The 25,552-nt window shown below is 34.8% G+C and overlaps 2 protein-coding genes across 2 annotated transcripts in view; both read left to right on the plus strand.

The window, feature by feature from the left end:
* The window catches only part of LOC136264889 (adhesion G protein-coupled receptor L4-like), a 42,188-nt gene extending 26,717 nt beyond the window's left edge, over window positions 1-15,471 (plus strand). Inside the window, exons 19-29 of the mRNA XM_066059654.1 lie at window positions 2,995-3,086; window positions 3,716-3,827; window positions 4,522-4,678; window positions 4,734-4,821; window positions 5,229-5,295; window positions 5,339-5,442; window positions 5,610-5,739; window positions 7,014-7,055; window positions 10,272-10,370; window positions 13,310-13,358; window positions 15,288-15,471. Of these exons, the coding sequence (XP_065915726.1) occupies window positions 2,995-3,086; window positions 3,716-3,827; window positions 4,522-4,678; window positions 4,734-4,821; window positions 5,229-5,295; window positions 5,339-5,442; window positions 5,610-5,739; window positions 7,014-7,055; window positions 10,272-10,370; window positions 13,310-13,358; window positions 15,288-15,328 (981 nt within the window). The 3' untranslated portion in view covers window positions 15,329-15,471. The remainder of the gene's footprint in view (window positions 1-2,994; window positions 3,087-3,715; window positions 3,828-4,521; window positions 4,679-4,733; window positions 4,822-5,228; window positions 5,296-5,338; window positions 5,443-5,609; window positions 5,740-7,013; window positions 7,056-10,271; window positions 10,371-13,309; window positions 13,359-15,287) is intronic.
* Window positions 15,472-20,718: 5,247 nt separating this feature from the next.
* Window positions 20,719-22,461, plus strand: LOC136264890 (uncharacterized). Its single transcript, XM_066059655.1, has 5 exons — window positions 20,719-20,763; window positions 20,820-20,847; window positions 20,904-21,485; window positions 21,546-22,034; window positions 22,090-22,461. The coding sequence occupies exons 1-5, from the start codon at window positions 20,719-20,721 to the stop codon at window positions 22,308-22,310; spliced, it is 1,365 nt and encodes a 454-aa protein (XP_065915727.1). The 3' UTR covers window positions 22,311-22,461.
* Window positions 22,462-25,552: the final 3,091 nt, after the last annotated feature.

Here is a 25,552-nt window from a genome sequence, read left to right on the forward strand (position 1 = left end):
ATATTATTATAGTTACTTTATTTTATGAGTAATATGTAACTGTAACTAAATAGTTCAGTTGCAAGTAATATGTAATATGTAACTAGTTACTTTTACAAAGCAACTTGCCCAACACTGATGGGACTAGAGCAATGTGTTTCATGAATAAATGGGGTGGGAACAGCAACTGTATATGGGGTATTCCAATTGGAGAGCAGCAACTGGTACTTTAATAAATATGTAAATCACTACTTAACGTGCAGTACATTGAATGAAGGCTTCCAACATTTTATTTAATGGATCATCACTTGGATGCATCACATGATTTACTAAAGTTATAAGTTGTGTATCTGCATGTGTAAGTCACTCAGCTGTCCAGTATGTTATACCGTCCCCTTCCTATGTATTGGCACCACATGTTAGTCTAATTGTCATGTATTAATGCTGCAGGAAGTTTTAAGCTAATTTTTGGGGGACACTGCCCCCCCCCCCCCCCCCCCCCCCCCCCCACTTTTTGATGGGGGGACATGTGCCCTCCTGGCCACCCTGTTCCACCAGCCTTGAGTTATCACTTAAGCTAGTGGAATTAAATATTATTAGGGATCTTCCATAATTTTCAGCAATTTCACAAGCATACAGAGAGTACTTTTTTTGCCTACCACCTCCTTCCTACTCAAAAGCATACTATAAAAATGTTGATGTGATAGCTATTGTATGATCAGTGTTCATTCTCTTCAACATACATCTGTTAATCTTCAGAACGTAGGCATTGAAAGAATGTTATATAGCCTTGCTTGGGAAATGGCACTCTTTCAGTGTCCAACTGCAAGTCAGCTTTCACCACCTTAAACATTCTAATCAAACACTAGTACTAGATTATTGTGATTATTTATGTGGTGCTACTAAGGCCAACAGTTTAAAAAGCATGCAGTACCCCCTCCCTCCTAGTGTACTCTCCATACTCTTGCAAAAATGCTGAAACTAATAATGAATGATCTTTTACTTATAATTAAAAAAAAATGAAATAGGGTTCTATATGGTAAAAAGTAGTGAGACACAAGATATGTATATGTGCTGCATGGATGATGGTAGCATTACGCTACATGACTATGTGAGAAAATCCCTTTATTGGCACATTACCACCATCAGTTCAATGCCAAAGTAGGGATTTCCCTATAGTGATGTGGTGTAATGATCATTCATCTCTTGTTTTACTACTTTGATCACTAGAATCCTAACTGATTTGTTATACCCATAGCTATATAATGTACGTACATGTGTGGTAGTGTCTACTTTATTAGAGTATCTTGATCTCGCTGCTTATCTTAAGTGAGTTATGTGATAGATAAATTAGCATGGTTCAGTATAATGTCTTGTTTTCTATAACAAAACTGCAGCTGGTTGCAGCTAGATCATTGAAGTCATGCTCTGATTGTTTAAGGGCATGGCAGCATCTTCTGATCATTAATTTAAGGACATGGTCACAATGCTATCCCAGCAAAACGAGTGATACAGGTATCTACTCCCTCTTACAGTAGCTTAAGCACTTCAAATGATATTGTAGTGTTTAAATGCGCTCCTCTTAGGATTTTGTCAATATGCAAAAATTAATACTTCTGTGAAGGAGATAGCCATGTATGCCTGCCTACCTATCTTCTTACCTGCCTGGCCGACCTCAGGATATATATAGGCCAAATGAAACAGTGCACAGCCATGTACCATTTCATGATACAACAATAAACCCATGTGTGGAATGTGCCTTTTGTGATATTGACAAGTTTCTGCCTTCTGTATATGTGCTTTGCCTTACCTTTTATCCTCAGAACCAAAAATCAGTTTTAAAGAAACAATACTAATTTGGCTTTCTGTAAATGTCTTCTTATTTTTGATGCTGGATTTTTTGTCAGACTATTTTGTAAGGGTGCTTTCGTTATGTATGATATTTCTATGATGGTTGTATAACAGCAACATTTTGGCAGACACCATTCTAGGGGGAAACTCTACTAAACAGTACTCCTCTACTTTTTGACACTCCGTAATGTGAAATTCCTGTGAAAAAATTGTGAGTTAATTGGCAATCAATTCACAAGAAAAATTTTGTAAACCATGCACATTGTTGTCTACCTTCCCAATTGACACACAATTATAAAACCTATAGCAAGAAAACATTTGTTAATGAGCAGAAAATGTGAAAATTACTTTTTTTTCATAATCGTGACTGGGCCTGCAAAAATAGGGCATGTGGGTACACAAAATTTCATGTGTCATAACTTTTTAGTTAATTATGCTCAAATTTCATCACTTGTAATCATCATTCTTTATAATACAAGTTATAGAAAGCAGATATTTTATCCTTTAAAGTACTATGATATAACCTGTCATGTGATTGTGCCCACATGCCCTCTCTATCTCAATCATACAATTTTTTGGAATCCAGCACACATCTTATAAGGTAAAGAGCTGATGATCATCGTTTAACAGTGAAAAATATTATTTCATATGTAGTGGAAACTAGGGAGCCGGGGGGCATATCGTATGTATCACTTTTACTGGACAATGCTTACAAGAAAAGGTCAAGATACTCTAATAGAACAGTTAATCACTTTAATAGAATAACAGCTTATATTTTCATTTTAAAAGCTGTAGCTACTTAGTTTCTTTGCAACAACAAAATGAAATTGTCTAAACTACTCTCTTGGAGTTTCTAAATCATGAAATTTTCCTGGGGGCATGCTCCAAGACCAGGCATGGATTTATGTTCATGTTGTATGTTCCAAACTTCATTTTGTATTTTCAATGCCAAAGTTTGCCCCCTCCCCACTGTTTGGCAAGCTCCACCACCTTCTTAGCCATCTCTTATCGATGTAATGTTTCAACTATATTCTATTTATCTTACATACTACATTTTGTATCTCTAATTTATACTTACCTATGTGCTAAGGGTCACCAATATTATTGTTGCTTGATCATTTTATGATTGTTTTATAATGTTTAGTGCATTTCCACCACACATAGGGATCCTTGTCACTTCATGTAGTCAGTTATATTGGATGTGGCATATCTATGGTGTGTCTTGTGATGACCATCATCATTATCATAATACTGAGGTGGGTTGGAATGGTAGTTATTTTCATATCTGCATAGAGAGTCTTTAGCTGTTCCAAATTTCAAAGTTTGACTGGCAACTCCTCACAATTTAACCTATCACCTTACAATTACTGAATAACACCAAACTATATAGTGGTGTATAATAGTATAATTGATGTGACCAAATTTCAAGCAGGTACTTACAGTATACACTTTATGGGTCACCAGGTACATGTTAATTGGAAAAGTTATTAGACTCCTTTCACAGATCCAGTCATATTTTGCATTTTTCTACCAACTGGCCAATTCTATAAGGCCTAAACTTTACATTAGGTTCATAGCTACTTCATTGCAGTGCTTGTGGGAACGATTTGAATAAGTTATATGATTGGTCACACACCCTCTGTTCACATTATGTCCTAGAAGCTATATCAAGCATTGTGTAGTCATACTGTCCAGGTATAACATCAATACCAGTTTGAGCTCATGCACCAATTTTTGAATTCTTATAAAAATACTTCAAATTAGCTATGTTATGTGTGAATATCAGTATGTGCTAAGCAACACTATGCTATTGTTCAGTGTTATCGTACTATTGTGTAATGTTATTGTACTATTGTGCTATTTGTTTCTTTGTGTACTTTTTCAGGAAAAAAGGATACAGGGAGAAACACCAGGTGGTACATTTAAACCTTTCTGTTGCTCTCCTTCTTGCACTAATTGCTTTTGTCAGTGGCCTTCAAACTGCTAAGAATAACACAGTAAGTGTATGCATGCCAATGCAGTTTAGTTTTAGCATTATGCATATACTGTATACTGGGGAGTAATTCATAGCAGAAAATATTTGCAAACAGTGTATCTTTTCCTGTTCGCAAGAAAATGTCTTGTTTGGAGAAATTTAGGAATTGGGTGTGGACCTGCAACTGGTTAGTCATAGGTACACATTAGATCTTTAATTCATTACTGTGATGTGTTGACATACAAAAGCTAGTCTGTGTTTGTGACTGGGTCTGCAATAAAGAGTCTTACAACCTTTCCAATCGTATGTACCTAACAACTGATAACTAGAGATACCAGTCTGAAATTTGGTCACTTTATTCCACTAACATAGCACTAGTTTTGAGTGTAATTGTAAGGTGATACGTTTAACACATGTGAAGTTGTGAATTGTCAAATTTGGAAATCCAGAAAGTCTATGGGACTCCTTTTTTCACAGATCTGATCACATATGCATTTTGTCAAATGAAGCCATAATCAAATAGTATTAGGTTAACAAGGACAATTAGAACATGGCATGCATAATACCATGCTTTGATTTTGATATTAATTTTAATGAGGTCTGCAACATCACTAAGAAATCTCATGGCATATTAGAAATTTCCTTGAGTTGGTAATCTATTAGCTGTTATGTAGAGTACTGTTATACATAAACTGAAAACTGTTTTTTTGTTTTAGCCTGGTTGCATATTTGTCACAACACTGCTACATTACCTATTCCTGGCAGTGTTTTCATGGTCTCTATGTGAAGGGATGATGGTGTTTGCACTGTTTGTGGTACCATTCTACAAGGGAGCCTTCCAAAAATTGCTCTTCTACCATCTAGTTGGATGGGGTAAGATCACTAAAGCTATTAATACAAATAGCTATTGCTCATTTATTATCCACAGGTCTTCCCATACCAATAGTGGTATTATCTGCTGGAGTATCACATGATAATTATGGATTGCGTTCTGGTGATAATGATAAACGATGGGCGTAAGTTTCAGACAATTGTCAACACAGAACTTATCATACATTCTGTACATAAATATATATACCTGCAAGAGTCTAAAGATCATAGCAAAAGTATATGTCTAGCTATAGCTACAGATATCTTGAGCAAGCAAATTAAATTTTGGGTTTGTTAGAATTTTATCATTAAGGGCAAGTTAACAGTACAGATGAATTGTCACAATATATACTGAACTATCATTATTTTTTCCAAGAATAATGTTATATGCATGCATTTTAAATACAAGACTAGGATTGTAGATGCATTGAGAAGTAATGAATCATAAAATTTCTAATAGGATGATTTTATTTATTTATTTTTCTAATATCACTTGGTTGCATGCGTACGCATAACAGTGGAATGTTATTATTTCATTGTACAACATTGTTAGGTGTTGGATGTCAGATGAAGACGGAGCAATATGGGCCTTTACTGCTCCAATGATTGTCATAATAACAGTGAGTTGATGTGTTGTGATAACTTATCATTGTGTTTGTACAGGTAAACTACATCTTGTTGACTGTTGCGTTGTTTCAAATTTATAAAGCAAGGAAATATCGCCAAAAAATGACTGTTAATGACGAATCAAAATTTTATGCGGCACGGTATGAAATGGTTTATATATTATGTACACTGACACATACATGAATGTATACACACATGCATGTATTCTAGTACACCCAATACTTATAATAGTATTATACAATGTCCACAAACATGACTATAGGATAACTGTTGTATTTATGGATATACTATACCTCCCACCTTGTAGCACTATTCTGTACAGTATTATGGCTCTTCTACCCTTGCTTGGAGGCACTTGGATATTGGGATTACTCTTTCTGTTAGACAGAGATTCTGAGGCACTTGCCTGGATATTTACTATATTGAATTCTTTACAGGTTAGTAGGTGATGTACTGTTTGACCTACAGTGCATATAGCGACCGGTATGCCAAATTTGTGGTCATGTCTTCAATATACACAAAATTTGTTATGTGAATAACTTCCAAGTCTACTTTCAAACTGGAATAAGTCCTAATTAGTTTAATGAGTACTGTGATTTTACCAGTTTTACCTACTAGGAATCCTTGTATCAGTATACAGATACTATAATATGTAAAATATTTTGTCAGTATGTAGAAATGGGTTTATTGTAGAACATTTTCACTTGTGTACTACTTCCTTTATTCTTTATTTAACATAATATTTGGGCCTTAAATTTATACATGTTGAAGTATCATTTTTCACTACTCGTTAGAGTGTTGTAGCTCTGAGTGATTGTTCTATTAGAATCTTATTGCTCTTAATATGGTATCCTAAGCTTTGATCAAAATAATTATGTGTAGCAAATAATTACCAAGTTTCCATCACAATTCCTGACTCCCAAGTATGTTTTTAGTTTAATAAATATAATACCATTGTAATAATTCAAGTTGTAGTTGGATATACTAATACTCAGTACAGTTGATCAAAGTTACAATAGTATATTATCTTTATGTTGTCATGTGTAGTTGTATAGGGTTGGACAATAAATCACTAATACCACCTAATCAAGTGCCCATGATACAATCATCATATGTATTTATTCTTTGCAATATTGTAGCATAGGTGAATTTTGCAATAATTAATTATTTCACCTACGTATTGTCAATTTTATTTATTTTTTGCGAGTTTTGTGAGTTTTGCAATAGTTATTTCATCTATTGTCCAATGGCTTTTTTTGGATATTTGTATTGCTAAGAATATCAATTGGCTTTTTAACAAAACATGCTTTAATTTGTCAGTGAAAATAAACGTTCATATTGACATAGCAGACTTTTCAAATCTTGTGACTATACACTACATGTGTTTTAGTTTTCACATGTAGTATTGCAATAATTACATTAAATAACACATGCAATAGTCCAATAGTCGCATATCACAATTATTTTAAATATTGCACCCTATTGTTATGTATATCATGAAAAATTGTCAATAGTTGTAGAAGTTGTGCAAATTTGATTCAATCTGAATCTTTGTTTCTTAAAAAGGCAGTGAGTAAATTTTGTAAGAACACATCAGCATTAACTTTTAAACATGTATACTGAATTTTTTTTTCTTTTGTTATTTACTCTTGATGTTACATATGTAAATATGAAAGCATATGGAGAAATTTTTGTTTTGCTTTTCATTTAGGGTCTTGTAATTTTCTTCTTCCATATAATAAGAAATCAACAGGTATGTTAATGCAAATGCTTTTAACAGATGTATACTATAAAATATGTCAGTTAGTGGTGGGTTTGCTTTAACAACAATTATATATTTATCTCCCACATCTTGTGTATATTCAGCAGCTATGCTATTCTTTTCTGTTGAAAGGTGCTCTTACAGCATCCCTATGTTTAGATAACATGGTTGTTGTGTAAGAGGTTTGGTGGCCTCTAACCTGGAGTGGATGATAGGGATCTTTAGATCAGTAAGCACCCAGCGGCGGCATTTGCTTACCTCTATTGGAGAAATGGGGTGGTTAAGGGAGGGTTGCTCCTCAGTGGATTGATGGGGATTGGTTTGAATTTCCTCCATCATGGGATTTGTGGTGGAAAGTAAATCCGTGTCCATGAACAAAATCATGGAACCCCATGCTTTTGTTGTTGTTGTTTATTGTGGTGGAACCCCATGTTTGTTCCATTGCTACAAAATGTATGCATCTTGCATCAGGATATATTTTCATGATCTCTTGATTGATTTGTGGCTGCAGTCTATTATGTATAGATGACTAGGAAGTGTAAATGCAATACTATTGTACATTATCAAGGTATTTTTATTATATACAAAACTCATGGTAGTAAGTGGCAAGGCCAAGAAGGCATGGAGCTCACACCCCAAACAATGAAATGCTACCACTACTGTAGTCATTCACAATACAGAAAGGTTATGTAATCTTTCTTGGTAAATGCCAGCCTTACTAAAATGGTCATGCCTCAATACTATAGGCATGTTACCTTTGTATTCTGAGTAGCCACCATGGAAAAAAAACAGGCAAATTGTTGGAGTATTGCTTGTCCATTGCCCACCCATTAATTAAATTATTCATTCAGGGTGTACATCACATTCTTTGTCATTGCATCCCACTTTTACTACATCAATAGTTTTGAATTCAGTGTATATCCACATTATTTTATTTTGCTAAAAGTTATTTGTATTTGCCATTGTGCTCTTTGAAGATTCAATTTTCCACCGTGATTTCACTCTAGTGTGCACTTGCACCACCATGTGCCTCAATTCCTAGGATTTCGGAGATGAAAAACCAGTCTATATAGACAACTGGGAAAGAAGGTATTGGTGTTAAAAAGCTGGCTGATTTGATAAGATAAATGGGCATTATGCCACAGACTGTTTTTTAAGTAAAATGAAGTGATTCAAAGTTAGACTGTGCTACTAGCATTTTAGATAGTTTAAATTCACCACAGCAACTTGATATGGCTATGAAGCAATGATTGACAATATCAGGACACACGATAGTGTGTGGTGCAGCCAAGTACAGAACTTGACAGACAAATGTCTATTTTACAGGTACCAAGAAAACGTTGTTCATAGCTCAATAGTGCCTGAACAGAAACTAACCGGTTTGCTGTAGAAACTCCCTTGGGGTAGGGCACCTCCTATTCCAAATTTGTGCTGAATCCACCAAGCCATCTCTGAGATATGTACCTTCAAAGTTCCTATTGTCTTTGTATTTTTCTTCATCTTCTGGCTTTTTTTTTTTTCACTCCACTCACTATAACTCACACATGCTTTAGTCAATTGACTTCAAATTTGGAGGGCAGTAAGAGCATAGATGCAACACATTTATACTCCAATTTCTGTAGAGATTGTACTAAGAACAACGGAAATTTTGAAAATTGCGAAAATGTTTTGTTGTCACGCCTACAGGGTAATCCGCTTGATGGAATAGCTTGAAAATCAGTCTGTACATGAAATTACTATCTTAGTGCAAACCTTTTGTGGTTTGAAAGTACTGAGAGCTTTAGCTAAGGAGATAGAAAGCAAATCAAACATGTGAAAAAGTGCAATCGAGATACTGCAATAGAACAGTTACTGAGATGTAAAAAAACGTACTCAAAAATGTTGGAAAAAATTCTCCAGGTTTTGAACCAGGGACCTTGATGCCTATATATCCAAGCTCTTACCACTCTACCCATGGTCAGATTGTCAAAGGACGAGCTTCTAATTCATCTGTATCTATTTATCTGTGAGTGGAACATTTTTATATTGGACACTTTTAACAGGCTTTATATTAATTTTTGAGGAATAACATGGTACACAAGTACAAATTAGGAATTTTGGCTAATTCTGTTACGTTGACATTGGGATCAAATCTTTCATCCTTCTTTTTGAGTTTTTTTCTATTGTGCTCTTAATTCAGAGTCTGTTTACTGTGCATTAATACATCCAAATACAAATACATTTATGTAAGCATGTGATGTGCTGACCTGTTCTCTGCTCAATTTTTCTTATATAAGGTTGCACATTGTAATTATAGTGTATTGCAAACCAGATGTTTGTGCTATATAGAGTCTAACAACAGTTATGTTGAATAGTGCATTCACCAGGTGTACGCTTGCTTCAAGTTGTTTGGTCAATCAATTTAAGACAATAGATGTAAACTGTTGTGATTGCCAGTAAAATAAGTATGCATGAATTTACAATGCATTCAACCAAATCACTATTATATTTACAAAAATATATGATATTTTGTGCAAAAAACAGCTTGGCTGTCAAAACAACAAGGCCCATACATGCAACAGAAATCGGTCATCAAAATTCCTGGAGTTGCTCTTGTGGCTTAAACAGTTACCTGTGCATTCTTGGCCTTGCCTTTAGGCTAATTTTGCACAAGATATATATTAACAGTCAAACCACTGAAGTTTACTGTATTTTCCATAAAATGCTATTTAGTGGCATAAATGTACTGTATTTATTTGCCTGTACAGTACAGTTATGTGGACACTTGGAAAAATACAGTATACTTTGGTAAATACAGTACAGTTATGCAAAAGATATTGTACAGTTATATAAGGAATGTTCCAAAAACATCTCTCAGATAACACAATTGATCACATTGTGACATTGTAAATCACGCAAAATTAGCCAAACTAATTTGTTCTATGACCAGAAATAGATTAGCTATTGAACACTTACGATGGTATATTCACTAAAAATTGGGTATATAGTTGAAATGAACATGCCTATGCTTGTAAAAAATATAACACAGCATTGGGTTTTGCCTTGTGCTATGGTAGCCTCTCAACATACTCCTTTATGCTGTATATTCTGTAACATGTGTGGAGGTGCTAATTGACATTATTTTCAGTAACCAGTTTAAATATTTCAGTGATTTCTGTTCAATAGAACTTAAACAAAACCAAAAAATGCTGTTAATGTTGTATACAGGTTGCTACCTACTACAAGCGTGCTTGGAAAGGTTTTACAACAATGAGTACAAACACACTGACAGACGTAATGAAGAGGAGCTCAATATCATCAACAAAGGTATGTTATCAATATCATTATGCATTTGGTTATATAGAAGAGAACAGAAATATGTCTAAAACAAATTAACTTGAACCAATTATGCTTTGAAATAGCCTATTGTGGATTGGTATTAGGCTCAAAATTGTAGCCTCAAAATCAAGACTTTATATGCTCAAAAGCTGACTGTTTAATTGAACTGTATCAGTATTTCCTGACTGGTACATTAGGCACTGCATATTTAGCTTGATCTAAAGTATACTAAATTATCAGCTGAGAAACAGTTAATAGATACACTGTATTTATAATATGTAGTTTGTTCATTAATTTGGTTTGTTCATCATAGGACTGGTGTAGGAACCTGGGGGGAAGGGGAAGGAGAGAAGGAGCCCCCTATTGATTTTCTGATTTAGTTTGCAAAATTATTGAAATACTCTAATAGAACAGTCAGTGCATAAAATTACTGGAAAATTTCCTGTGGGGCATGCCCCCATAATAGAACAGTCAGTGCATAAAATTCTGGAAAATTTCTTGTGAGGGCATGCCCCCAGACCCCCTAGAGAGGTCATGCTTTCCATACTTCAAGTATGCTTTGCACCTATAGCTTGGAGCAGAACCCCTTGTCCAGAAGTACCTTGCTATGCCTAGAATGTGTATTCATCAATGTATTTATATTTTAATGTATATAATAAGTATGCAATAGATTAATTATCACTGTCGTTGTATCTACCATGAACACTGTCTTTAAGTTACTAACATTCAACCACTGAATATGTCTAACACTAACCAGAATGATGATACAGTATAATAATTAGAGCCATAATGAAGATACATAGAATACTTGGGGTGCATCAGTCTTGCTGGCTACAATTGTGGAATATTAAATATGTGGGCAAAACATTGAGCAAAATGGTAGTATATATAATAGTTGTATGCTTTGTAAAGTGAAGATTGAGGAACTCAGTTTGCATGAATAAGAAGATACCCTAATAAAATAGTTACTATATACATTTTAAAATTATGGCTATGCAGATCAGTCATACAGTACGATAGTAACTGTACAGTAGGGACCACAAAGGAGTAGGCATGGCCCCCAAAGTAATATATATCACCCCAAAACCAGCCTCAATTTTCCTAGACGACCATAAAGCACTATTGGTTAGGTAAAACTAAGCCCAAACAAACTTTCAGATCGACCCGAAACACTTTCAACAAGTTGCTACAGAATTTAAAAAAAGATTTATTCAACAGAATTTAGTGACTGATTGACTGATTGACTGACTGATGCCTTCAGACAAGTGTAACTCAAAAATGGCTAAGGCTATGGGCTTGATCTTTTCACTGGTTGACGTAGCTTCAGCCCGAGAGGTGCCTATTGGCATACTGCAGTACGTACAATGCATTCTTCATAGACTTACCAGTCTCCTCCTTTGTGTCCCATTCATCTTTGCTGACAGCAAAAAAATGTCAATTTGGTGGTAGCATGTGATGGCTTCCCTTCGTAACGAAAATCGTCCATATTTTTCATAGTGGCTACTTCGATTGCAGAGATGTTTTTAAAATAGTTCTTGATTCGTACTGCTGTGTAACGGGTTGAACATAGCCAACAGCGAAGCATAATGGATACTTCACTTTTCAGATGATGATTAATATAATTGGGGCACGTGGCACTATATCTTTCATTTAGTATGTATGGATTGTAGAGGTGCTTTTCAAATAATTCTTGATTTGAAATGCTGTGTAATGGGTTGAACATAGCTGACAATGAAGCGTAATGGATATTTCACTTTTCACTCAATAATTGACATAGCTGGGCCGCGTGGCACCATTTCACATATGGTATGCATGGTTTCACCAGACATAATAAAATTATTTACAAAAAAGTTAACAAACAATTACACAAAAAAATTAGGAGTTTTCAACTAGAGTAGGGACCATAGCACATTGATAAAAAGTACTGAAATAAGTTGGAGTAGTTTGTGATATTAAATCACAGTAAAACAATAAGAAGTGTTATATCCCTACTGTGCTCAAGATACCTTAGTGGTAATGCACAGTAAGGATAAAACATTTCTTATTGTTTTACTGTGATTTAATATCATGGACTACTCCAACTTGTTTCAGTACTTTTTATCGATGTGCTATGGTCTCTACTCTAGTTGAAAATTCCAATTTTTTCATGCACTTATTAGTACTGAGCAATAAAACATATCAAGTGAAAAAATGCTTGAATGAAAAATGTAGCCAGATTTTTGAAAAAGAGGTCTTCCACACACATCCAATAATTATCCCAACTTTGACAATATAACTACAGATTGAAAAAAAGACTATTGACTTGAAAATTTTTCAGAAGTGAGCATAAACTAGCATAATGAATAGAGAAAATTTCAAATTTATATGTAACTAAGTTATGGCCTCCCAAGTTCATAAGATTGGATGTGTGTGGAAGACCCCTTTTTGGAAATACAGTTCCAAAATACTGTCGGTGGAAATAAAACAAAATACACTAATCCTAGTGCTCACCATGGGGCTCACAACAACATTATTATAATGAGTTATTAATAGCTACAACAAGGTGTAGTAAAAATTTATGACTGGAGTTTATTAAAACAATCATACTGCATGTGCACCTACACTTGATAGTAACAAATTGTTGGTTTGAAAATTATATAATAAAAACCTTATTAAACAAAATGATAGATTACTAAATAACAATTATTATTATCATAAATAACACTTTGTTGTGCTTGCAATGAATATATAATTATTATTATATATTTAAATTTTATCACAGTTATGTACTTACATAAGTTTTGATTTGTAATACGCAGCAGTACTGTTGTAAATCTGGGACACTGGAGAGCATGCATTCTACTTGTTCATAGTGTTGTTTATACTTTTACTCTGATTATATTGTATTATTCCACAACAATTAACACAAGTTGCATTGTACACTACAGGATCTTGTGAATGGTGAACAACAAAGATCAACTAGCATTTCCAAGTCTGGTACGTATATCTGTCAATATAGTTTGCACTGGAAAGTAGACACTGGTGACAATTTAATTTTACAGGTTGCCAAAAGCCAGTAGTCTGACTGCTACATAATAAATTAGTATGTGACCGGATTTACAAAAAGGTTGACCCATTTTTTTGACTTTGAAACTTCATAACTTTTTCATCATAGCATATAAATGCCTGAAATTTTCCATGAGTATCTGGCTACATTTTGATACTAACAGCAAGTTCATTAAGGAGTCAAATGTTGCATCATCTTGTTTGCAAGTATGTAAAATGTGTGGAAAAGGCACTTTTTTGCAAATCCGGTCACATATACATAAAGCATATTTGGTCAATTCCAGCCACTGAACTGCCCTACGTAATCATTTGCCTGAGCACACACATGCATGCACACATGCACGCACCTTGTATCATTGGCATAGTTATTGTAGTATTAAAGAAATACTGTATAGCAGTTATAATTGTGTTACCTCCTTCAACATCATGCATTAAAGTACATGATTATTTGTGGCTGGGCCTGCGAAAATAGGGAATGTGGGCACATGAATTTGGCCTACTTTTTCAAACTTTCATCAATCATAACTTTTTGTACCATTCTGCTATGACAATGCATTTTTTAGCATTTAGTAAACATTAAATAGGCTTTATGATGCAAGTTACAGAATGCAAATATGCTGTTCCAGTACTGCGATACATCCAGTAGAGTGATGGGGTGTAGTTTGTGCCCACATGCCCTATTTTCGCAGGCCTGGTCACATTTATGGATACCCAAGCACCCATGCTTCCTACTCCCCTGTATTATATCTCAATCGTATAACCTGATTTATGTATGGAGTACGTGTTTCAGAGATATATCCAAAGATTTTTACTTCACACTGCAAGTAAAACAAGCTAATTATTCCTAAGAATCAAAGACATCCAATTATTCTAGAAGAATTCTCACCACCTATCAATGCCCAAAATTATTCTGGCATAATTACATATGGATGCATGCCAAGCTGAAATCATATGCAAAGTGTTTTTTGTGTTAAAATCATCATGATACAAATATCATAATTTGCTTTATTTTCATGCAAGACAATCATGATAATAATTTTCACATTGAAATATTTTTGCATTGTTGATGCTGAATTGATGAAAATTATTTTATGCAAGTGATTTTATCAAGTCTTGTTCTTTAGTAACACTGGTAAATAAAAATAAAATTGGTTTGATGCATGTGTTTTAGTTGACAGCCAAAAGGTGCAGTAATCAGATATGGTTGCACAAAAAATGTGTAAACTTAAAGAATTGTTGCATTCAGAAATTATAAACTGGTAATGTGCATACACTTTCATTACAGTATGTGCTGATACTCTCACTTCAGAAGAGTACCATATAGTGGATTTTTACTTCATTTATAATGATCACGAACCTTAAGACTGTGACACAAATTTCTGCAAACAGCTTTCCATTAAAATAAAATCTGCTAAAATTTTTATGCTGTTTGGAAAGGGAAGCATTGTTAGGCTCTTGCATACATGACTACCATATGTATAGACATTTTGACGCCTGTTACAGGCAAGGAACTTACTAGTATTAGAGAAGTGGGGGAATATGGCAGTGCTAGGCACTGTAGCTGTACTGCACAGTAGTTGGGATACTTAATACTAACCATGTACTCTGTCAAGGACATGCAATTTGTTCTTCCTTTATGGTGGCACAATTATATGCAGAGTTACTGGCGCAAGAAGACACAAAAGCAAGTAGCATGAAATAATTGCATATTGACAATTACTACTCGTGAAAATAAAGCCTTCATGGTAAAAACCCACTCTACGGTATATGTATGCAGTTTTAATATAAAATAGTATGGGCAATGATGTATTTATGTACAGGTGTAAAAGTACACAATTCATATGTATATTATAATTTTAGATATTGCAATGGATTCATTCAGTGATCCTCTTGAAAAATGATATACTGATTGTGAAACATCAGATTATTGAACATCCTGTAACTTTAAATTTAATGTTGTTTACATGCCTATCTTCATGCACAGTTTAATATTGCTTGTATAAACTTTCAGCGTGTTACTTGCATAAAATTCAATAAAATTAATATCTTCACAAACAGTTCAAGTAATTGCTTCCACGACACATGACCTACATATTTTAGTTATTTAGTTACTTGTATTGAAATTAAAAGGATTTAGCAATTTGTCAGTCTAGTTTTTGGTGACATGTTTTTATACACTTTATCATGGACCATGCACCCAAGAACCGTTGTTATTTTGCAACTAAACAAACAAACAAATACAAAACTAATTTAACAGTTGTATATATTACTGTACTACCAAATCATCTCTGCTTGTCTAAAGATTTGTCATGTCTATGCATTTACTATAATGTAATCTTCACAGCTTGGAATAATAATAATAATAATCATAAATGTGGAGTACTGCAAAAGACCTGTTGTGTTATCTGTATAGAAATTCTAAACATGACCCAAGTTTGGAAAATCATTGATGTACGCATGTACGCATATGAATAGAATTTGAGGGAAGTGATTATAAGATCTCAATCCAGTATAGTTGGAAAAGTTAAAACCTATGAGTTTAAATTTTCATTGCAAATGTAACCATAATAGTGCTTAGTAAACTAGCTACTGGTATAACAATGATTTTGAGCAACTTACTTCACAGCTGTATTTGAAACACAAGTACATGACCATAGTTGCTTTGTATTATATAGGATACCAAGGGCGTCCATGTTTCCAGTGTCATGTTTCAGCTGGCCAGTGGTATTTCAGTGTGCCAGACTCTGCACTTATCGATGCAGTAGTAGCTATATCATATGAAGAGTAGGGCCAAAATGGTTGTGTTAAATCATGGTGGTTGAAACAGGGATAGGGAAGTAGTACTGTATGAATCGACATGCCAGTAGTAGAAGTAAGAACCAAAATGTTGGAGTCTGATGTAAAGTTAGTAAAGTTGGTATTTTATAGACATTAAATCACTGCAGCTGTTTCTGTTACTGCCGCATTTGCTACGAAGTCAATTTTGACATTAGTGCTTTTCAAGACTGTACCTTTTCATACTTTGAATACTTCAGTTGTTTGATAGAATTAATAAACTAGTTTTCTTTGTCTGACTCCTTGATCATAAGTAATTAAAGTATCTTATTTTATCAATAGTGTGTAGAAAGTGTATGTTCTATTGGATTACTGACATACAGAATTTGTTTTACTGATTTAAAGAATTTCTCTAATCCAATTAATTTAGTGATCGACTGTATATTATAGAGTTTCCATAATACAGTTTTCCTTATAACTACACTACTTTTGTAAGCAGGTGATGCAGTCCCTTGTTCACAACAGAATAACTATCAATTTAAGGATTGTTTAGCATGGGGCACAGCAAAATTTCCTACCATTTTACTCCTAGGATAGTGAGTTATTTGGGCCATGACGGAGTCAGTCTAGGTCAGTATTAATGGGAAATGTTGCAATGGAGAATTTGTGGTACTGTTTTTTCAAGTTACAGCTTTGCAAACACTATGCATGCATGGTGCTGTATTGAGCATGTACAGAAAGCTAAATCATGACACAACTGAAGTACATAGGATACATAGGGACTATTCTGCTGCACAGTCTAAATTTCATGAACAATTTAAACATTCTAATGGAGCAGTCAATTACTCTAGAAGAACTATGTTTCAGTTAGTAACTATAAAACCTTTAACAATAACATGGGTACTGCTGTACATAAATTATACAAAGTACTGTATTTAAAATCCATTAAATACTTCACTGTATGCATACATTTAAAACCAAGAGCACATGGATTAATGCTATATAGGCTGTGAAATAACTTGTGTAACAGTATCTAAGGATTTAGCTTTAGTGCCATCATCCTGTTTGTGCTGTGAAGCATTCATGGCATGAATTTTGCACAACCAGTTACAATTTTCATTGGTTGCTACTTGTTACCACAGGGATGGTGGAACAAGGCCAAGGAGTAAGGGTGTCAACCTTGACAGTAAAATTTACACAGTCAAATTTGAAGCATACAACATGTATATATGCCCCCTCCTCCTCCCCCTCAAATAATATTTTAGCATCCCTTTAGACTATTTCTAATTGTATTTTTAAAGTAGTTTCTCACAGCTTTTAAAAAGGAAATTAAATGTAAACGTGACTGTTCTATTAGAGTGGTTGACTGCTCTATCGGAGTACCTCAATCTTTTCTTGCAAGCATTGCCCAATAAAAATGTTAGGGTTTCCCACCGAGTGTGTTTTCTACATGAATCTCACCACATTTGTGTAGCTATTATTATGCCCAGTCTAATTTGGTTCTTATAAAGAATGGATTATGCCATGACCTTGAATGAAGAAAGTAAGGACTGAGCTCCAGTCATACTTTATGCACTACAGTGATACGAGTACAGTGTAGATATAGTCTGGATACATAACATGTTCAGTATTCTGCACAACTACCACCCCATGTGATTAATTTATAGCATCATCACTAAGGATCTTGTGATTAATTAGGTATTGACAGTAAACATGTCAAATTGGACTTCACATATTATAGCTTGTGTATTTAGTCTGCATGGTTTATATAGTTGTATATAAATACCTGAACAAGCTTTTGAAGCAGTGCATTATTACAATCAAAGAATAACCTGTAAAATGTATGGTACACAATAAACAGTTTGTGAAACATTAAATAATTGTACGTACATCTCATCATTTTACTATGCTTAATACCTTACACTGTACGAATTATACGTTAGGCCATGCAAATGCTTGTTTTGACACCTGGAATGTTTATGTGCTATAAGTACATTTTATCACTTTATGTGATAGCTACATGTTGATTATAGGTTGGTTATTTTATCCCTATTTCATTTCAGAAGTTCTTAATTTGTGTACATTTGATGAAGCATATATGGAAGCACACTTACAAGTTTCTGTCATTCCAGAGTAGTATGAAATGTAAGCAGCCAACTACTCTGGAATGACAGAAACTTGTAAGTGTGCTTCCATATATGCTTCATCAAATGTACACAAATTAAGAACTTCTGAAATGAAATAGGGATAAAATAACCAACCTATAATCAACATGTAGCTATCACATAAAGTGATAAAATGTACTTAAATTCTCATAGGAAAAGTCCAAACTAAGAAACTATAACTATTGATTTAATTCCTGACAATAATGTGTGTGCACATGCATGTGTGTAGTATATAAACACACACATGTACACGCACACATATGCATGCACACACACACACACACACACACTCACTATATGCATGCATACACACATGTACAGACAAAAAAGATCATGTTCCTGTGTTTACTCCATCTTTATGTCAGTATTGGAATTATACTAGCTCAAAAGACTAGCTACCTAGATTGAGACAAAACCAGGCCACGGGTCCCAATTATATTGAGATCATTTATAAATTTGTGGTCCAAACTGTTTCAGTCTAGGGAGTATTTCAGACTAGTAGTTTCAATAAGTGGGCAAGAGAAAAATATAGTACAAGGCAAAGGTAAGTGCTATATTTCATCTTGAGACCACTCTATATGTAAAGACAGAATTAGTATATAGGCAGTGTTGGAACAGTGATAATGTAGATAGTATGTATTATAAACCTTAGTGTAATGGTTGATAAAAGAATTACATGGAGTGAATGTATAATCGTATAGACACGATTGTGTCACAAATCAACACAGTCAGAAGTTTATTATATGCTGTAACCATAAAAACCGTTGTCTGGACACCAAAGAAGAGCGTTAGAAGTAGCTACTACCTATACTTAAGTATGTGTTTGTGGTGTGGTCTCCATAAGACAGGAGCAGAGAACAGTACTCAAAAGTGGGGGCAAGTCATGTGGGGTGGCTGTACGTTACAAAGTGTTTTTAAATCATTAACTGTACATTGCCAAATTAGAATCCTTACAATGAAGTATGGCATGGTTTGTTTTGAATGATTACAGGCCATTGAACAGTGTGACCCAAATGCTAAGGGAACTAGACACTCCACAAAGAAGAATTGCTCATATATAGAACTAAGGCCATTGAACAATGTGATCCAAATGCTAAGGGAACAACACACTCTACAAAGAAGAATTGCTCATATATAGAACTATTATGTTGTATAAGATTCTCTGCAATGAAGTAGATATATTGTCTTGCGCTTAAGATAATTCTCAAGATAGCTTGACAAACTCCTGCATTCAACATCGTCTCCTACATGACTACATCCTTTATCCTAGCACTTATGATTGTATAAATATGTTGCTATAAGTGGAACTGAGAACAATGCTATAGTGAAATACCTGACTAAGTGTCAACAAGAAAACAGTGGTTAACTTGTATAAACTGGTCACCCGCTCCGAGCTATTAAACTGCAATATGCTCGGAAGAACATACTGTAGCAAATTAATAATCAAAAGTAAGATTTGCTATGCTCAAGATCTTTCTGCTAGCATGTCTCTAAGTAGTTCATTAGAGATCTAGACCTACTAGCAGGTTTCTAACCACTTTAAGAACCTGCTAGTAGTTCTCTTAATGGTTTTAAAGACCTCATTATCTTCCAAAGATCAAAGCATATTATGCATACCATTATCTAAGAATTAGCTATTAGTGATACATTTAAAGTGCAAAAATCTACTGACATTTTATAATTGACTATCCTTTCTGTTCCCATTGAAGGTCTAGGACTAATGAATTAGTTAGCAGACATTGTATAATTATGCATCCAATGAGCAGTAATGCTTGTCACTTTAATGTCTAGTGATTGCAATCCCACAATTTCTCCACCTATAATACTGATATAAAATGATCCCATTATTTAAGTGTACCAGTAAGAAACCACACTCTTGGTTCTTCATGATTTAGAAACCTTACTTTGCTCAGTTTCTAAATCCATGGTCTGGGTTCCTACCCTATACATAGTGCAAAGTTCTTGCTTGTAGTATGATTGACATCATTAACAATTGGCATCCGATATCCTTAACTATAATGTTATAGTCATTTCTAATGTGACAGATACACGTTATTCAGTAAATTGTATTTGTGGACATATTTAGCAAGATCAAGCTAATTTCAAACATGTGTAGATATGTAATAAAAGTTTCTAAGAACAGTTATATTTCTAAGAATTGTTAAGTCAAGATTAAGTATAAGGGCTTAACATGTAATACTTTGTTACACTATGTGCACTTAATTGCCTCCATAGCTGCTATAAAAAGCCATGAGGTTTAGCACATGCATATTGTCATACTCACACTAGTGAAGAGTGTCTGCTACAATTGTAGTGCTATATACTTGTGGTTCAGTGGCTGACTATCAGACATGGCATTATTCATAGTGATTCTGGTGTGCTTACTTGTTGTTAATGTGAGTTGGAACAAATTTTGTATGCTTTTATGTAATTGCTTGCTTTCCACAAATAGGTACAATGCATGGAGCCCACAGCTATGGGTATGTGGTTATAATTTTTTGTGTCAAATTTATGTATTGTGCTCATTCATCTACAGATTGCGCTGGAGGCATTGATCTGGTTTTTTTAATTGATGGATCTAAAAGCATCCAAACAGATCGTTTTCCTCTTGTACGAGAACTTACTGAACAGATAGCTGATTCACTGGATATTGGTTTAAACAAAAGTCGAGTTGGAGTAATAATATTTGATGTTACTTCAAGAATCCACTTCAATTTACTCCAACACACTGACAAGGATACTCTTTTACTTGCTCTTAATCCAGGTTTACCTTATGACCGTGACAATCTTGTTTATGGAACTGATACAGCTGGTGCCTTAAACCTTCTCCTTGATAGTGCTCAAGATGGTACACTAGGAATAAGGTCTGAGCATCCTCATGTTGCTATTGTACTCACCGATGGTAAGGCTACTAACCCAGAAGGAGAACTGACTGATGCTATCAACAGAGTGCATGCAGCTGATTTATTTCAGGTGTATGCTATTGGTGTTAGTGGCGGTATTGATAGAGATGAACTTAGAGCCATAGCTAGTGATCCTTCATTTGTTTTTAGGGACAGATTTGACAGTACAGGTATTCGGCAGTTAGAGCAAGATGTAACTGAAAAATTATGTGGAGGTCAGTATAAGCAATACAATGGAAATTAGTAGTTTTAATGGTGTGCCAACTTTTTCACAGGGAACAATGTAATGGGAGATCCTCATTTCACAGTTCCATTGGCGTCTGGTGATAAACTGTGTTACTCTATACAAGGATACCCAGGACTGGTCTTCAACTTGATCTACAATCACAACTATATCATTAATGCTCTGTTTATAGACAGCCATGGTGATGAGATAGATGCAACTTGGATAGGAAAATTGGCTGTCATTCCCAAAAATTCTAATAAATCTGATAGTGTAGTGTTTGACTCTGTCAAGCAAGAAGTAATATTAGTCAACCAAGGACATTTTGCTGCTGCTAAAATTCACAAAGTAGTCTTTGATGAAACGGGAAAAATGACTGTGAAATTTACTCGAGGTGTTGCTAAACAGACGGGTAACCCTAAAGTCCATGTTGAATATACTAAACCATTTGCCACCTTTGATGTCAGCTTTCATGACAGCCATCTTGATGTAGACTGGAATATTCAGTATGACGACATCCCTGAAATGCATGGACTTGTGGGTATGTTGTGTATGTTAATGGACTGCATAACAAATATTATATCATATGTTTTCAGGCCAGTTTATGGCTAAAGGAATGTCAATTGATCCAATAAAGAAGATACTAACTTACCCTGACAGTCATGACCCAGTAGCAGTGGAACTAGACAATGTGATGACTGGCAAGACATGTTGGAAAGCCATGAATCCTGGTCATCAGGGAGAAGGGCTTATTAAGGGTGATGTTCTAGATTACATGGTGTCCACTTTGTTGGAAGACAATTTCAAGAAATTCTAAACTGATACACTGTTTCAACATTTTAGCACACATGCAAACTTTGAAAGCTATTTCTTAGTTGTTACACACATAGTTTTATTGCACTAAAGGCCACACATTTTTATACTGTAAAGGATATTCACAATAAGAAAATGAGACTATTAATTATGCATATTAGTGAAGCTCTACATGTTTATCAATAATCCAGTAGTAGATATTAAAGAGTATATTCATGTGGGGTAATATAAAATGGCTATATAGTGTGAGGTATAAATGGTGCTGATCTTTGTCAAATTTAACTGTGTAGCTACGTAAATATATTTTGTTTTCTTGAACACAGACTTAATACACTTGCATCATCATACAGTGAGAGTTTGTATTTCATGGACATGATAAATCACTATTACACTATAATATACCTTTGGCATGCAAGCACATGTATCCTGGTCCTCACACAATCACCAAACTCATTCTAGACAGCATGTACGCTATTAGGAGTATATGTGATGGATTACTGTACTGTATGCAATGACGTTATTTCTTGATTTAAAGCTGTGTTATGCGATTCAAATTTTTATGTGGTCAGGGACATGACATACTAAACAGCAAAAGTGGAGACATGCAAATATTATCAAATAGTATGCGGCAGCACATTGCACAATCATATCTATAAGGTTTCTTTGCAGCATGCTCTCTCAATAATCTATGTTTGTATGTACATATGTAATTATAGAAATGATTACAGTTTATGGTTTTGTCATGAATGCCAGTATGAAGTTATCATCCAGTCTAATGAGCCCACTTGATTACATTAACTTGACCTGGAGGTGACTCACAAGAGGACTTCAGAGGAAATTACAGACTATATTATTAAAATACAGTAGTGGACTACTGTGTCATTTTCTCACTTGGGTGATTTCAAATTGCATTTGACCATTTTGAAGAGTGACCTTGCTATACAATGGCCGCTTATGTTCTTCTGTGTCTACATTATAAATACTAGGCTTATGAAAAGGGAAGCTATTTTAGTTGTTTCTGAACTATTTTTTAAATCAAAGATGCTTAAGTACAGGTTGAATGCAGAGGATCTCAGAGTAGCTTCTTTGGCGTATGTCTAGACTGCATGTTGCTGGGGGATCAAGTCATTCTTCATGTTTTAGTTACATATTTCTGACTTCCTGTATTGACAGGCTCTAAGCCTTCTCACAAGTCCCTAGTGGGATAGTGTTCACAGAGCAACCTGTGAAATTGCACATGGTACAGGGTAAATAGTTTGTGAACTGTTCATTGTATCGATCATTTTTCTGTGCTTAACACAATGCCATATATGGATTATAAGTAAGCTCATGCAATACACATGCTTTTGATGCTTATTATTGACACCTGCAGTGTTTATGTGTTGCAAGTACATCTCATCATTTATTTGATAGCTACAAGGTGATGGAAACTAATTAACTGTTGGTTATTTTACCCTTATATCATTTCAGAAATTTTTAATTCACACACACTTGATATAGCATATATGGAGTGTGCTTATATCTTTGTTAGCCCAGATTAGTGTATGAAATGTGAGTAGCTACATGCATGAGCATGATTATAAACTTTCTGCATTGTAAACATTGTCAGCAAACATAATGCAGACTTTGTGGCTCTACATTTTAATTTCTCAAAGCTCCATCTAAGAAACTTTACCTTTCAATGGACAAGTTATGTTAATACCGTATACTGTTGTATAGTTGTAAACATTACCTAACAGATCATGAAAGTTAATCTCTATTGGTTCCACTCTTATAACTTCGCTATCTGTTTCAGTGTGTACAAGTGTGGCTATATCAGTATAACTATATTGCTTGTAATTCAGAGTAGCCATATATTATGCATGCATAAGTCTGGTGTGTGTGTGTGTGTGTGTGTGTGTGTGTGTGTGTGTGTGTGTGTGTGTGTGTGTGTGTGTGTGTGTGTGTGTGTGTGTGTGTGTGTGTGTGTGTGTGTGTAGTGTGAATGTATATATGTGTTTATATACTACCACAAACATGCACTTACTATTGTTGGGATATCCCAGTTCTTCTAAGAAGGTTTCCTGAAACCTGCAGCTATACAACATTTCTATTGAAGCGTAAAGAGATAATGTGAAGAATTCACCTTTCTATGGCTGTTCTGCAGAGAATACTCCAAAAGCCATTATGATAGAAAACTGAACAATACTTTATTTTAATGCAGACAAGTAGATCTATAATCCAGTTGTTGAAGGTAAAAGAATGATCATAACCAGAAAAAATGGTGCCAAGATGAAGTTGATATTATTAGATGCAGAATTTTCTGGGGAACAACGTTATCCAAAATTCTCTAATGGGGAAAAATATGGACGTTTGAGGTTTATCTCACTTATAATGCAACAAGTCATTAACCTCCAAAAATTTAAATTTCATGTTTCTGATCAAGACACACGGTAGTGTGTCGTGCGGCCCAAGAAGCCGGCGCGCAACCCCGTGAGTATATTGACAGGAAGAAACAAAACGCAATTTTCGCACCTCCGTAGCTCTGTGCTGCCTTGATGATACAAGACAAATTTTGCTGTGTAGATTCCTTCCACCTTCAGTACTCCACATTCCAAATTTGAGCGAAATCGCTTCAGGAATTCCTGAGATATGCGACTTCCAAAATTGGCTTAGTTTCTTCGTTTTTTTTTTTCTTCTTATTTTTCTTCCTCTTTTCGCACACTTACAAAAACTGCTATAAAACGCGAACGCGTTATCCGATTGCCTTGAAATTTGGCACACAGAAGGGGGGTATAAAGGCGCATCTCGGTACCAACTTTGGCTGGAATACCATAAACAGGCAAAGAGTTATGAGCGATTATGCACGAAAAATAACACCAATATGTTGTCACGCCTACAGGGTAAACCGCGTATGGGAAGAAGCTGAAAATCGGTGGGTGAATAGGTTATCTATTGAACCTCAAACCTTTTGTGGTTTGAAAGAAATCGAGCTAAAAACCAGGAAGATACAGCGAAAAAAGCAACAGTGTGTAACAATTACGCAATCGAGATTAGCTAATTTTTTATTATTATATTTTATTATTATTATTATTATTATTATGCTTGCCACGCCTACCAGATAAACCACTTGGGGTAATGCTTTGAAAATCGCTGTACAGATGGAGTTATCATCTTAGAAAGGCTCTTCAATGGTGTAGAAGAATCAGACTTAAAGCCACGGAGTTATAACACGAAATCCAACTTGGTGTAGCAAGTGCGAGATCG

Source organism: Dysidea avara, chromosome 8 (genome assembly GCF_963678975.1).
Source record: "Dysidea avara chromosome 8, odDysAvar1.4, whole genome shotgun sequence".
Taxonomy (NCBI): Eukaryota; Metazoa; Porifera; class Demospongiae; order Dictyoceratida; family Dysideidae; genus Dysidea; species Dysidea avara.